Below are 16399 nucleotides of genomic sequence, written 5' to 3'. Positions count from 1 at the left end.
AGCGCTTTAACACTGAGCCACCGGAGGCTCAGGCTATATATATATGAAACATAAATGTAATTCTTGTTTAGATTTTACTCCCATCTCTAAAGCGTCACATTATGTTATGCATAGACAAATAGAAAAATTCCAAAACAATCCAAAACTCCAAAATACTTCTGACCCTAAGCATTTTGAACAAGGGATACTCAACCTATATATTAATTGACCCATAACAGCAAAAACAAAAACGTCTTATTACACAGCTACAAAGAATAATGATGAAATGCATCTCTTTCAAATGCTCTCAATTTAACAATAGCTATAAAGTTTGGGCATTGATAAATAAGGAAATAGACACATCCAGCTGGCTCAGATGCATATAGTTTAGAGTTACAAACAAGCCTAGGCAACCCACAAGCTTCTATGCTTAACTCCTCTGGCATACAGGCATTGGAAGATTTTCAGTTATTTTAGATTAGTCACAGCCATCCAAACCCAACACACTGCAGTTATCTTAAGGGAGGTGAAAAACAAGTTTCAAACCATAGTTTTAAAAGTTTGTTTCAACAAAACACACTAAAGTTAGGTAGCAGCCAAACTGTTGTTGATCGAAAATGGATGATAATGCTTTTTAATGACTGCAAAGGTGGTCTTGAAAGAGAGCCCACCCTAAGGCTAGACTGAGTCTCATTACAAAAAACATGACATATCATAATTTGACAGCCATTAAATCAAGATTATTTTTATATGATGAAGACAGAGGGAAAGGGGGACTTCCAAAGAAAGTGTAAACATAAAAAGATGCAGTATCTTCCCTGGATGGAGAAATGCTATATGCAATTTTTAAAAAGTGAACGAAATGTGAATCCAAGACACAAAGAAAGTGACAAAAGTGCAAGGATGGTAATGTATTCCCAACAAGGCCCCGCTAAAACTAAGCTAATCCATGCAAGCAAAGCAGTACCTGTTCTAGGATAAAGGTTCAGTGGAGAAACTGTTAAAGGGGAAAGAAATCAAGATGATCAACAAATGATAGACTGAAAAAATGGCTAGGTCTAAGAAATTCTAAGCCATCCAATCCAACAATTGCTATAGCTTACATTAGACAGAATAGGGAGGTGGCTAATGTAGAAGATGAATAAATGACTTTATGTAGTCACAGATAAGCTTTGATGTGGATATCTGGCTGATGATAGAGGATGAAAACAAGTTTTTAAAAATTCGTGCTACACGATTGGTGAGAACGTGATGGAACAGTGTTGAAAAGACTCAGAAATTTAAAAAAATGTCTCACAGAGATAATCCAAAGTTATTCTCAAAACTCCTTGTTTGTATTTCTGAAAAGGTTCTGATACCAAAACTGGGGGAGTTCCTTTGCTCTTGAAAGGATAAGATTGAAAAGCACATCCTTATATTAAACAATACGTAGATCATCAGCATCCCTTAAATACTGATTGTTTCCATCTCCAGGAAGTGTCAAAATTATTTACATATTCCAGATTCATGATACACAAAAGATGAAATTAAACCCTGATCAGGTCTCTTGGAGATAGATGCTTGGTTTTCTACTTTTTCTTCTCTTTTTTTACAGTCTTCTTTGAATAAAAATCAATGGTTAGGGATCAGGGCTGGAAGTACCACTAAGAAAAAAAGAAGCCTCAAGCAGCAAATGATGGGAGACTACAGAAAAGTATTGAATACAGGAGCGTGCTGGGCAGTCTGCTCTGTGCTCTGTAATTTAGTCCTTTGCTGCCAACTGAGTGGGTTTCTGAATATGAACTGGGAGGAGACAGGAAATTTCTTACGTCAATCCTAAATGGAATATAGAGTACAATACTATTGCAGCATTGGAGGGACCAGTACCCATGTCTGAAAAAAAGATGTTATCTTTGGACATTTTCTAGATCCTCTAATGGGATTCTATGATATGCTTCTGCCAGACATTGACTATACAGTTATGCTGGAGGACCTAGAAATGATAATACAGCTGTTCCCTCTCTGAATTTCTAGCTCTTCCAGTGTGATTACAGGATATTTCACTGGAAGCTGTTCATTCAATAGGGTTCACTATGATCTACAATTTTGCATTTCCACAGTAAGTTCAAGAATGTATCCCACACAGATGAGGAAGGGTCATATAGTTATCACTTCATGAATTCTTACACCTAGGACAGTTTATACACTGAAGGTTCTCCTCAACTACCTGGTGAATTGAAGGTCTTGTAATGCATCCCATCCACTCGCCCCAGCCAATGGCTCTGACACAAAACAACATGCGATAATAATAAAGTCTACATATAATAATGTATAAGAAACACTGACACAAGTCTGCAATGGTATTCTAAGCAGGAAGCCTTGCCATACAGGAAGTAAATTTTCTGTTGTTTCAATATCAGGCCAACATTCTTATTTACAAACCTGCTGTTATTTCAATGTTAGGATCTCTTGTGAGGTATTCTATCACAGGCCCAGAGACGTATCCTGATCCTAGAATCAAAACCTTCTTTTTCTTATCCATGGTCAGTGACTGGGTGTATTCCCTGGAAGAGGATGAAATTAAGCAAAGTAAAAATACAAATGAAATAGATTTCAGGTCATGACACATTTTCAAGTTTAAGACAGTATGGTAGATTTTTACTCTGTTTTTCATAGCTCTTTTGCTATTAATTTGAAAGGGGAAAGAAACCAATCGAACAGCATATAATGTACTGAACTGGCTACATATTTAGTATATTTGAATGGATTACTGATTAAAATTGGTGTGTTTTAGGACTAAAATGAATGTCTCCATCCACAGCATCTTTGATGGCTGACAATAAAAACAAAACTTGAATATTACCTTTATTTTACAGTATTTTATTTTTAAAAAGACATTACAAGCCCTGGCAAGGGCTTAAACCAGTCCTGGGCAACTGTGGCTGTTCAGAAGTTTTGAACTACAACTCCCATCATAGCTTAATAATTGCTAAATTATCTAGGGCAGCGTTTCTTAACCTGGGGGTTGGGACCCCTGGAGGGGGTCGCGAGGGGGGTATCAGAGGGGTCACCAAAGACCATCAGAAAACACATATTTCTGAAGGTCTTAGGAACCCCTTTAGCAGAGAAGGCTGAAGATCTCTCCGCCTGTCCTTCTCTTCCTTTTGGGAAACAGATGGTGAATCCTCCCACCAAAAGCCCTCCTCCTCCTGTGATTGGCTGGCCTTTCAGCAGGCCTCTCAGCCAAGGGAAGGGCTGTTTTTAAGGGGGAAGCAGGTGTGCTTGGTGCATGGCAGTGTGGTGCACATGCACGGGCGAGGGAGAGCACACAAGGCTGGAGGGAGGTTTGTGTCAGAGAGTCCCTTCAAGGAAGAGGGGGAAAGTACCCGCAAGACATGGGACTGAGCGTGGCCCAGCAGCATCAGAAGGAGGAGGAGAAGTAGAAGCAGCTTAGGTAATTTGTAATGCAATTTATCAGAAAAAAGTCAGTCTTTCCTTTTGTTTTTTATTAATTCTTCCGTTAGAAAATGCATAAGGATGTCGGTGAATTACAAGTCCCAAAATCGTGAGTCAATCCTCCCCAAATCCCACCAGCATTCACAGTCGGCCATGTTGCGTCTGTGTGCCAAGTTTGGTCCAGTAAACGAAAATACATCCTGCATATCAAAGATTTACATTACAATTCATAACAGTAGCAAAATTACAGTTATGAAGTAGCAACGAAAATCATGTTATGGTTGGGGATCACCACAACATGAGGAACTGTATTAAGAGGACGCAGCATTAGGAAGGTTGAGAACCACTGATCTAGGGCTTTGTAGGCAAAAAAATCTAAAAATCCACAATTGACTAGCTATACTTTAAATACTGCCAAATACGTTTTGCAAGCATGAGAATTATTCTATCACAGTGATTTCCAAACTTTGGCCCTTTGAGTGTTTTGGACTTCAACTCTCTGAAGTCCCAGCTGACTTGGCTAGGAGTCAGGAATTCCGAATTCGAAGTCAAAAACATCTGGAGGACCAAAGGATCAGAAAGTTTGCTAAAGACCTTTCCAGCCACTAAAGGTACCTTAAACTCAACCCACAACCTAGAAGTACCATGATGTTTTGAAAACTGTAAACAAAGAAGAAGAAGAAGAAAAGAGAGCTCTTGTTTTGTAAACAGGCTGCTGTTGTCATCTCTGGGTGGCGGGATCAGATCCCTCAAAATGTAGGCCTTGCTCCAGGTAATTCAGAGCCTTGATACAGTTTCAGTTTCATTTGTTTTCATGTTTTGAATCAACAGTAAAATTGAGAAGCACAAACAGCAGCATAATAGACTCTGGAGCATTAGCTAAGATTTCTTTTAGGATATGTGGCTTTGTAAGGTATCACATCAGTCATAACTTTACCACACTGGGAGGCAGTTATGTCTCTCTGAATCAAATGAACGGGAAGGCATGATAGAACTTAATACTTGCTACATGCAAAGAAAGTATGCCATCCACTACTACAATAAAGAACATTGTATCTACACTTTCATGATTGGTTCATTTAATATATTCTAACTTTGATAGCATTAAACATCCACTTATAAAGCAAGATAAGGAAAAACGCATCAATATTAAAATGCACATATAAACACAATTTAAAATGTCAGCAAGATACACATTTTGTAGGCAGTGGTGAAGAAATCTGTATATTACCTGCTTTCCCTCAGTTTCTGGATATATTTAAATTTATCCGTCAGTACACCATTGGATGCAATCACTGCCTATAAAAGTACGCAAAACACATCATTACTTTTCTGACTTTGGCATACCAGAGTTAAGAGAGGGAAAGAAGACAATTATTTGTAAGACTTACATCTCTAACTACAGGCGAGTAGTTCTGGCTTTCAAGGGGCTCTGAAGCATCTGAAAGCAACTGTGGAGATTAAGGTTTTCCAGTCAGAAGGCTTGCTGTCACATACACTTGCCCTTATGTAGAAAATTATGTCAGATACAAGTTGCTTATCCTTTATCTGTAATGATTGGGACCAGACATTTTGTGGATTTCAATTTTTCTAAGCATCCTTCCTCACCATACAACCTTGTGAAACTGCAGAATAGAGTACCTACTCCCCTTGCTAAAGTGAAAGAAAAATAAGAAGCCACCTAAAATTTGGTAATATTGACAATGTCAAGGGCCACACAACCTATTCTGTTGTAGTCAAGCAGGGCAGACTTGATGAGCCACAAAAAAGGTCTGCAAGAGTCACATAAAGGCTGTATGTTGACACATATACACACATATATACACACAAGCAAACACTGTAAGTGAACCAACATTCTTTAGAGAAGAAAAAGTACATTAAGCTACTACTTTTCCAACAAGATCAGTTGTGCGAGTCTCGTGCCATCTACAGTTACTAGCCTCCAGATGATGATGAATTTTTGAAACACACAAGCTGAGGCAGTGGACAGAAATTGGGGAAAAAGGGGAAATTCCAAACAAAACAGATTTGTTTATATACAAGCTATTTACAGACAAATCCAGAAATATACGTTCCTGACGTAAACTTCCTGAGACTTAGTGATGTTTTACAGCAGATTTCTTACATAGGAAGCAGACCAGAAAAGCACAAAACACAAGTGCTGACACCAATTATGGGCTCCTCCCTCCTTACCATTTCTTCAATGTAAGGGAAAAGCATGTCTCCGAAACATTCTGTCGATTCTATAGGAAGCTGAGCAGGTAGATTATCAATGGAACACATCAAAATCCCAGATCCTTCCACACTAAAAGAAAAAGTTTGATTTCAAGTCACAAATACTTTCTATACCCTCCTCTCTTTTTGTTTAACCTACTTCACACTGTTGTTGTGATATTAAAACACTGGAAAAGAAGAAGAACATTACACATGCGTACAAAGATTTTATTTGGCTGTTATGTTAATTCCAGTATCCCAGAAACCCCTCCATAAACAAGTTGAGATTCAAGGACACCCTAAAATTGGACTTGGATCCTTATGTAAGTTGATTTAAGAGAGGACACAAAAGGAAGGTTGCCAGCCTGCAACAATGACAGCACATTGTTCACACTGGTTGCTGACCCTTCAGGTTTGTGAGAAGTGATTGCGTAAAAATAATGCAGGGCAACGGAAACTTTATTTCTGTGAAATTTGTTCAAAATAACATCCCCTACCTGTCATGGATGATGTGCTGGTCAGCATCATACATGCAGAAAGGATTGTCAATCGTTGTACATTCTGTCATAAATTCTATAGATCCTTCAGTGTCTGCGGAGATGTCACATATTGCAACAAGTCTGGAAAAGATGGGGGTTTTTTTAAAGAAAAGAATCTTAAACCAAAGATAATCTATTTTTAATGTATAGCACCACAAATCTACAGCTTTTAAATTGTCATCACTACTGTCAAAAACACACAGCTAAAGACATCTTTGTAAATGCTTTTGCAACAACAAACTTGGGTCTAAAAATAACAAAAGCATGCTTAGTTAGCCACTTCACTTTGAAGAAGACAGTAGTCATGGAGTCCAAATATGGCCTCAAAAAGCCTGCATCTTTTTCTTCCCAAAAAGTCTTCTCCCTAGCTAGTGTTTATCTTAAAAAGGCATTTTCACACCTCTAAACCAAAACTCCATGGCTACATTTTCTTCAGCAGAAAAAGTGGGCACTTCAAAGCATACTTTTCTTCAAAGGACATTTATCATAATATCTACTTCTGCCCAAAATTGGTGCATTCAGTACTCACAATTCAACAGCTGTACATCCTGCAGACTATAGAAGTTTGCTGCAGTGATAACAATAACCCTCCTGAGTAAATCTGGAACAGGGATTGTTAATGTTGAGAACAGAGTACAGAATTTGTACAAATCTCATGTAATGATAACTTGGCTTTAGTGATGGATCTAGGGTAGCTTCATCACAGGTGTGTAGAAGATCTGTTGTGGCTTCCTATTGTTTCTTTTCAGGCTCCACCTTCTCAGCAGAGACATGTGGACCAGCAACAGACAACCAAGGTTGCTTCTGACAACTTCTTCTGATCAACGATGAGCAAAGAGGTGCCAAAGAAGGCAGGCAAAAAACAAGAAACCAACCACCCCTCCAGAGAAGCTGAGGAGGAGGAGCTGGAGACAAGCAGCTCAGACGTGGACAACTGAGGGAAGAATCCCTCCAGGGAGAGCCTACAGTAAAATAAGCACTCACCCTTTCTACTTTCTAACCCTATATGGAGCCCATGTTTACTCTTGACATATGCTTGGGCCATGCAAAATTCCATAATTTTGACCTGCTCTTAACTTATACATGAAGTTGACTTATACACAAGAAAAGTCCCAGAATACATCTCGTTCATATATATCTGTAAAACAAAGACATCAGCATCTGATATTTGTTACTTCTCTAAGTCAGTAAGTCACATACATGTTGAACATTTCTTAACAAGAATAAAATATGAAATACTCCAAAATCTACCTATGACAGTGATAACTTTGCTTTGATGGTTCAATTTTCTCAAACTTTGTTTAATTCATAAAATTATTAAAGATCTTGTGCTAAAATTACATTCAAGCTATGAAACATAAATTAATTATGTGTTTAGACTTGTGCTTCATCTCCAAGACATCTCACTATGTACAGTGGGGATTTTCCACCTTTGCTGAGGTCAGCGGTGCAGAACGCACACAAAAGTGGAACCACCATGAATTAAAAAAAAACAATATTTCTTTTCCGGAAAGAACACATCTTGAGGAATCTCTAGGTCCTTCCACTGGAAGTTGAATATAGAATCACACTGGAGGGCCTACAAATGTCTAAGGAACTATTGTCTCTAGGAAGCTATACATCTTCCATTGGAACATTATGGTCACCTTTCAATGGAAGTTGACCACAGAGTCATGCTGTAGAATCTAGAGATCCCTAAAAAGAACATATGAATCAAATCTGTGAATAATCAAACCCACAACATCAAATTCACAAATGTGGAAGGCTACCTGTATATGCAAATATTCAAAAGTCACCAAAAACTTGAAATAAAAAATATCTTTGGTCCCAAACATGTTGGAGAAGTGAAACTCAAACTACATATGGTTTAGCATCCTTGTAAAGCAAAGATGGGAAACTTTGGGCAGCTAGGGGGCCATATTATTTATTTATTTATTTACTGCATTTATATCCTGCTCTTTCCACCCCCAAGGGGGCTCAGAGCGGCTTACAAATCAAATGAACATACAATATATTATTAGCATAGCACAATATAAGCATTAGTCCCCTTGGAGACTTCAAGAGGGCCACACACACCAGCACCACGTCAAGAAAGGTCAGACTTTTACCCTAGCGTTCCTTCAATACCCTCTAGGGGCTGTGGGAAGCATTACTACTTTAAGTGTATGCTTCTAAGGCCTTTTTAGACCAAAGCAGGCTTTAAAAAAAAGGAAGTGACCAGATATCATTTTCAGGTTACTTGCAAATTTAAAAAAACTCTCCTGGGCCAAAAATGACCTGAGAGTGGTCTAAAACATATTGAAAACAAGGCAGCATGATACTGATACTAATTTTCAACAAATCAAAAGTTCCATACTTGTGTGGCAATTCAGGGCAACCTTCTGTTGCAGTGGCAGAAGGTCGGAGCGGAGCCAGAAGTCTCTGGGCATCTTGTCGGTTGAGCAATCGCGGCGTATGCTGCTCCCAGTAGATCCCATTGATTATGCAAGTTGCATAGGGTGCAATCTGAGAAGATACACAAATCAACCATGAAATGTTCTTTGATCCAATCCTATGATTCAATAAGCAATGGAAATGAGTTAAAGATTGAGAAACACTGGCTCAAAGATTCATCAGCTTAAGACTGCCCCTCATAAGTTACACTGACAGAAAAATTTGGTTAACTGCAGGTCACTACTCTACACACAATGCTTCAGAGTATGAGATGCTTCTAAAAAGGAGAAACTAGATGACCTACTCACATCAGTGTTAAATCTGGACGTGTAGAGTTCTGGATGCTTGTCATATTCTACAGGGTCATACACACCATCACTCTTTCTCACAAGATGGTGGTGTCGACTCAACACTGTCCCATACACTTTCCTGAGATCTGCAAGGGAGAACAATATATGAGATGCCAACACTTGACGCTGCATACCTTCCAAAGCTCATCATCAGATCAGCACCTCAGTTTTACCTCCAGTTCTAGAAACCTCCTTCAGCTCATGGGGCTCCACAAACTCGCAAGGCAGTGCATTAAACATTTCCTGTGCACCCTGCAGGCCAAGACATAACCAGAAGCTGGGTTATTAGGTGTTCACTGTAAGAATACTTCTGCTATATGGTCAGAGAGGCATTACTAAGAGCAAGTTTGGTGAATCCTGAATAGCCAGCTAGAACTCCAATCAATGTCCCTATAATTCAATTCCTCCCATTGTTTAGCTTTTATCACCAACATTTTACATTTTTCCCTCTCCAGGCTAGCAGAGAGTTTACCAGAGATTGCCACCAAATAGTAAGTGGCACCTAGCAGCAACAATATATATAGCTAGCGGCTGTTGGGGGTGGGGAGAGAGCTGCAGGCGGACAACAGTCCTTAAAACTACCTCATAACCTTCACATTCAGTGGTGCCTACTCCTTTAAATGTGAAAGCTTCCTAGTTTAACTCTGAGATTATCAGGGTAGTTTACGCTTTCTAAATGAAGAGAAAATTGATGCCAGTTAGTGTAGCCCGGTGTCACTCTAAATTTTGTCCTCCAAATGTTTTGGATTCTGAGCCCCATCAGCTCTGACTTATGGCAGTGATGGTTGAGGTTGATTCATGTTATAACAACAACAACAACAACAACAACAATAATTGTTTCCCACCTATTCTAATGGTTCAAGGCAGGGTACAACAGAGTTAAAACATATTAACATAAAATGCATACAATAAAATACATATGGTATGGCAGATAAAAACACATCATTATAAAACATACACCAAACACAGGGTACAAAATCAACATATAGCGCCAGTAGAACGCAAATTCAAAACTCATGATTCAGAGTTGACTGGGTAGGCCTGCTGGAAGAGATAGATTTTTAATTCTGTTTGAAATTCTGACAGCTCATATAGCTGTCTTCTGGCAGGTCACTCCACAGTCTTGGGGCGGCCAATGAAAATGTTCTTTGGGTGATGACCACCAGTCAAGTTCTGGCTGTTTGGAGTAGCCACCCCCAGAGGACCTCGGTGTCTGGGCAGATTGTACAGGAGAATGCGATCGTGTAGGTAACGTGGACCTAAACCATGTAGGCCTTTAAAAATCAAAACCAACACTTTGTACTTTGTCTGGAAATTAATTGACAACCAGTGGAGTGAATGTAATATGGGTGTAATATGCTTACTCTTGGATGTTACTGTAACCAGTTGGGCTGCCATGTTTAGACCTAACTGGAGTTTCTGAGCTTGGTATAGAGTCAACCCAATGTACAAAACATTACAGAAATCCAATCTTGAGGCGACCAGCATGTGCATATTTAGTCCAGAACAACTAGTTGTGGGAACAATCCAGAACAGTCCAGAACAATCATGTTGTGGGAAACTAATTTAGACAAATGTTAGCTATGGTCTGACTCAGAATAGGGCAGCTTGGATCTCCACCTGTCATATGGAATGATGCATATAGATCTCATTATTTCTACACAGAAGAAACACATATTTTGAACTAATAAGAAGCCTTTCAACTCAATGAAGAATACATGCTAGTCAATAATAGTAAGGTTTTTCCTTAGTTTCTATGTGAACATTTTTTTAAAAGCTAGACTTAAAGAACATCTTACCTTAGAAACATTACCGGTCCCTGTAAAAACAAATGTTATGGGTCCAATAGATTTGGGCATCAAGCCCAAAGATATTTCGTAGCCTGCATCCCGAACTGCTTGCACAGCCTGGCTGCTGTTTCTGTAATTATGGGCCATACCAAGGTGCTGAAAGCAAAGAACCAAAAAGTTGGTGCCAAAATCCATCAAACAGATTCATCAAATGTATGCCACTGAAGGCCTTGCAGATGTCAGAGATATAACCTTACCATAAAAGGAGTGTGATGACCCAGGGCAAGAAATCGTAACCCCATTCCATGTAAAATATTTATCATACCTGCAGCAAAAATAAAATTCAAAGAGATATTAATTCTACAATAGAAGTATCAGAGTGAAAGAACAAAAAGATATCATGGGGCTGCAACATCTCAGTTGAGCACAGAAATACTTAAGTCACAATTTATTCAGTGGAACCTATTTCTGAGTAGACAAGCCCTGGAATAAATGACATTAGACAAACTACCACTACTCCAAATTACTGATAAATTACACATTACTACTGACACAAGAAATTGAAACTCAAAAGACTAGAGACTCATAATGGTTACTACATAAAGCAGAAGGGGTGGTAAGAGCTATTCAACAGATGACCTTGGAAGGTGATGGCTATTCAACAGAGACTGGATGGCCATCTCAAAGTAGTGCTTTGTGTATTCCTACGTAGTAGAAGGTTGGGCTACGTGAACCTTGTGGCCCCCTTACAGATCTATGTTTCTATTATTCTATGTCATGCATGTAGTCAGTTCCACACTCCACTCTTGATATTCCTAGCCAAAATGACTAAAGCAAAGAACCAGCACAAGGTATTGGAAAGCCTCCACCAGTTTACTGGCTTTTCCTAAAGGCGGTTTTCCTGAGTTTCCAACTATTCGAATATTTAATTGTGGCATTGCACAGTACACATATTTTCAATGACTTTTGTGAAGTAGTCAAGCAACATGTGTCCAAGGACAGCAAAAGCATCCTTTCTTTCTGCATCATCCAGGTCCATCAATCAGCAAGTAATAATAGATAGGTAACACTGGATTCCTCTTGCACAAATACAAACACACAATATCAATAACCATTTCACTTACCTGCAACACCAGCCCACTTTCCAAAGGCTACCACTCGCACTCCTCTGTGATCTACCATTTTTTCATAATCTATCAATCGAATATTCTGAAAAGAAATAAAATCCCTTCAAGGGAATGTTTTTTCAAACAATTCCATCCACAACCACCTGTACTCCTCCCCAGAAAGATGTGTGCATGTGCAATAGTAATAAAAAATACTTTTCGGTTTTGAGATTAAACTTAGGGACTCTTTCTTTCACTTAGTGCAGTGAAAACAATTCAATCCCAAAAATCATTTAGAATTTGACCACATTGGGCTTATAATGGTGTGCTGTCTTGTTGAGTTTTCTCTTCTATTTTAGTGGATTTTGAAATCATTTTAATTCTACAAATGGGATAACTGTATTATAAATTAACTTATAGATATGTTTGCATGTATTTCAATCTGTATTGGTTTTAACATTTTGTAAGCTGTGGATAAAGAGATCGTACTGTACTCCCCTCATTGCCATCTTCACACAATGACATTTTTCTTCCTACTAGATCTTGAGAGTTGACTACTTATAAAGAAAAGGCTTTTAAATGCTTCAATTTTTTTCTTGTTTAATGAAAAGTTTAAATTGTATTTAATGGTCTAGAAAATTTAATGGTATCTTCTTTTGTCTATATTGTATTTATTTTAATATCTGCCTTGTAAAATAATGGTGCCTTTCCTTATTTTAGTGAGCGTGGGAGGTTTCTTACTCATCCTACATCACCACCTACCTCATTTAGTTGGAGAACACAGTATTGTGTGCAGCATGGGAAGGAAGCTTGGCCTATTTCTGCACAATGGGGATAGGGAAGTCTGCTTCCACCACTTCATTACACAACCCTAGATCTTAATCCAATCATTGCAACTGCTCTCATACCGGAACGGCTCAATTGCATACAGACGTATGTGAAGCCATACTTGGTAGGTACTTCAGAGAAAAACAACCCATAAAATGTGTATTTACATGTGAAGTAGACTAGGAAACCAAAAATATAAGGGCAACAAAATAGGGAAACAATCTTTTGTTCAGGGTTGGAGAACCTGTGATATTCCAGATGTTGCTGGGCACCAACTCCCATCAAGTCTAGCTAACAAAGCAGAGCCTCCAGTGGCCTAGGGGATAAAAGCCTTGTGACTTGAAGGTTGGGTTGCTGACCTGAAGGCTGCCAGGTTCGAATCCCACCCGGGGAGAGTGCAGATGAGCTCCCTCTATCAGCTCCAGCTCCATGCGGGGACATGAGAGAAGCCTCCCACAAGGATGGTAAAACATCAAAACATCCAGGCATCCCCTGGGCAACGTCCTTGCAGACGGCCAATTCTCTCACTCCAGAAGCAACTCTGGTTGCTCCTGACACGAAAAAAAAAAAAAAGCTAACAAAGCCAAAAGTCAGAGTGCAATAGTCCAACATTCAGGGATATTTTGTTTTGGCAAGCAAATCTAACATGGCAATTTCATGCATGCTTATTCAGAAGTAACAATAAGTTCAGGAGAAGATGCCTCCCATGTTGAGTGTATGTAGAATTTCAATCTACCCTGTTTCCCCGAAAATAAGACATCCCCGAAAAATAAGACCTAGTAGAAGTTTTGCTGAATTGCTAAATATAAGGCCTCCCCTGAAAGTAAGACCTAGCAAAGTTTTTGTTTGGAAGCATGCCCAGCGCCTGCCAAACAGAACACCAGAGCATGCAGGATCGGTAAATGTACGTACCAGTTGTACATGGAAATAATGGTAGTAACAAGAAATTCTTGATAGGATTCACAGTTTGGTTATTTTGGTTTGTGATGACAACTACTGTCCACTATATAATAAATGTTCATTTTTTGTTCAACAATAAATGTGAATTCTTCTTCATGGAAAAATAAGACATCCCCTGAAAATAAGACCCAGCACATCTTTGGGAGAAAAAATTAATATAAGACACTGTCTTATTTTCGGGGAAACACGGTAGATCTCTTGGCTTTAAATTATAGGGCTTAAAACACTGATATGCTAGCCTAATATGTATCTCAGTCTTGGCTTTTAAACTGTGAGCACATACAGAAACACACACAATGGAAAGATAGTTGCAGTTTCTATACAGTCTCACCTTCATGCTCTTACAAATAACAGTTGATTGTCTCAGTTAACTGTACCTTGCTCAGGATTTCATCTAACAAGGGCATGTTTGCTTCTTGAGCTTTGATAGTATGGGAGAAGAAAGCATAGTTTTTCTTGGGAATCAGTTTGCCATCTGGAGGCCTCTTCACACCCACAATCAAGCAGGCCGCAGAAATATCTTCCTGAATAATTCCTCCAGCTTTGATGTAGTCCTGCAAACAAAACATGGAAACCAAACTGACATCTAAAGCCAAAATGAACAGAGGAATAACTTTTATGAATGCTCATCAAGAAGCTGTGCCCTCACAGTGCCTGGCAGAAACATACACCATGTATCTTCAAAACAGGGTAAGGCATGGGAGAAAATGACACCATATTCCCACGTCACTTCTAGGTGGATCCATACTTTCCTCAACAGCCGAACACAATCTCAAGATGACTAAGAGGGGAATGTGACACTAGAGCAGTGGTTCCCAATTATTTTTTGACCAGGTCCCACTTTGACCAGGGACTACTCTCCAACATTAGTACCAAAAGGGTTATGAATCAGTTTTTGGTCAACTTTAGATTTGGTTTGGTTATTTGGGGTGCCGATTCAGAAAATTGCATTGGATAGACCACATCAGCTCTAGTTTCTGATACAGAACATATACCATCCAGTAGTTGCCATCTGCTCGTCCACAGAAAACCATATTTAATAATCTAGAGCTAATGTTGTCTATCCAATGCAATGGTCAGCTCTGCGGAAAGGAGCGAAAATAAAATAAAATAAATAAATAAAGAGGAAGGAAAATTCAGGAGACTGAATTTTCATTCTCATGGCCCACTGCTGGGCTATGGTCCACAGGTTAAGAACCACTGCATTAGAGGTTCTCAGCAGAAGAGTTTTGTATGTGTACATCAGTATCTCTCATCTCTTCTGATCCTAACTCTCCTGCCCATTCTCTTCCTGTTTTCCTGTCATCTACAGCTTTCTTATTATTCCTTTTATGTATGTTCTTTTCCTGTCTCAGTACTGCTTGACAGAATTGGTTTCTCTATTTCTCCAGAGCTTAGAGTGAACTTATTTTTTTGCTATCCAAAAAAGGAAGTTTTCCAAGTTCTCCCACCACCTTCCTGGTTTTTCCAGAATTTCCTTCCCCAGGAAATCTGTGGCATAAGAGCAAGTTCAAACAATCATTGCCAAAAACTTCACCAGCAAATACAAATCTATCTATGTATGATATCATTGTCCTGTGCTCTCTCAGCTCCATTTGACCTGCATGCTCAACCCAAGCTCTCTTCTTACAACCAAGAAGAAGAAAAACAGAAGACATTGGTACTTACTTTTTCATGGATGGACCTTCGGTTGGATGGTTGCACCAGAACTTTGTATCCCAAGTTGGTGAGCAGTTTGACATGCCGGGGGGCTAGTGGAGCCCTCCTTTCCCAGGCATTCACATCCTCCCTTCTGATGGCCAAGACAGATTTATGGTAGAGCCGCCATCTTGAAAAATGGCTCCCAAGCCTACAGCCTGTGTGTTTGACTGTGCGGAGCATGACAAAAACCTTGATAGTGGCAAAGACAGAGTAATAAACAAATACAATGTAAAGGTGCTTAGAAACAATTGTGTTTGTGCTATAGGAAAAAAACAACAAGGTCTGGTCTACTTAGAAATCTGCTGTAAAACGTAAAAAGTAATGACTTAAGATCAGGAGCAGCACAGAAGCCAATGGACTGACTTAAGCTTGACTCTCCCAGACCAAAACTCATCTACACCAAAAGTGACTTGCCTTACAAAATAAGAGTGCGAAAGGAAAAATTATTAGGGCAAATAACAATTCTGAAGAGCATTCAAAAGGTACCCCCCCTCCCCTGGCCAATAATACAATATAACAATATAATCTAAATGTTAAGAGATGATGAGTATCCATATTTCAAATAGCATAATCTCTGCTGGAAAAAAGAGAACATCTGATGGAAACCAATCAACTCTTCTAACTTTCCCATTAGGAACTGATATACCCACATTTCTATTCAGCCTATATTCACATTGTTGTCACCATAGATGATGTGGATGGATGAATTATTATTATTATTATTATTATTATTATTATTATTATTATTATTATTAACTTCATTTCTATCCCGCTTTTCTCACCCCGTAGGGGACTCAGAGTGGCATACAACATACATTTAGGCAAAAATTCAATGCCTCATTATACAAAGCAAATAAAAAACATAAAATAATAAAAATAATAAACATATAAATACAATTTAAAACCATTAACAGAATAAAACATAAAACAGCATCTAGATACACCCTTAGTAGCCCCCCCCCCTCTCCCTCCCTCCCATCATGATCTTAAGGTCTTCTTTGGCTCTCTTGGATGGTGCTGGGATACCACTCTATCGTCATTTTATAATAGAAAGTCTATATCAA

At 38.9% G+C, this 16399-nt stretch overlaps 1 protein-coding gene across 2 annotated transcripts in view; it reads right to left on the bottom strand.

Moving 5' to 3' along the window:
• aass (aminoadipate-semialdehyde synthase) overlaps nt 1-16399 on the bottom strand; it is a 46786-nt gene that overhangs the window by 22145 nt on the left and 8242 nt on the right. Inside the window, exons 2-15 of one of the 2 annotated variants that reach the window (XM_062982345.1) lie at nt 15303-15524; nt 14012-14188; nt 11865-11949; nt 10998-11065; nt 10750-10896; nt 9124-9202; nt 8909-9036; nt 8524-8672; nt 6126-6248; nt 5608-5719; nt 4806-4865; nt 4646-4713; nt 2401-2522; nt 947-976 (exon numbers count right to left, since the gene is read on the bottom strand). In XM_062982345.1, coding sequence (XP_062838415.1) covers nt 947-976; nt 2401-2522; nt 4646-4713; nt 4806-4865; nt 5608-5719; nt 6126-6248; nt 8524-8672; nt 8909-9036; nt 9124-9202; nt 10750-10896; nt 10998-11065; nt 11865-11949; nt 14012-14188; nt 15303-15515 — 1561 coding nt within the window. In that variant the 5' untranslated portion in view covers nt 15516-15524. The remainder of the gene's footprint in view (nt 1-946; nt 977-2400; nt 2523-4645; nt 4714-4805; nt 4866-5607; nt 5720-6125; nt 6249-8523; nt 8673-8908; nt 9037-9123; nt 9203-10749; nt 10897-10997; nt 11066-11864; nt 11950-14011; nt 14189-15302; nt 15525-16399) is intronic. The other variant, XM_003221330.3, reaches the window with a different exon arrangement.

The sequence above is a fragment of the Anolis carolinensis genome, chromosome 5 (genome assembly GCF_035594765.1).
Source record: "Anolis carolinensis isolate JA03-04 chromosome 5, rAnoCar3.1.pri, whole genome shotgun sequence".
Taxonomy (NCBI): domain Eukaryota; kingdom Metazoa; phylum Chordata; class Lepidosauria; order Squamata; family Dactyloidae; genus Anolis; species Anolis carolinensis.
The sequence above is the reverse complement of the archived record's forward strand: the minus strand, read 5'-3'. Positions and strand labels throughout refer to the sequence as shown.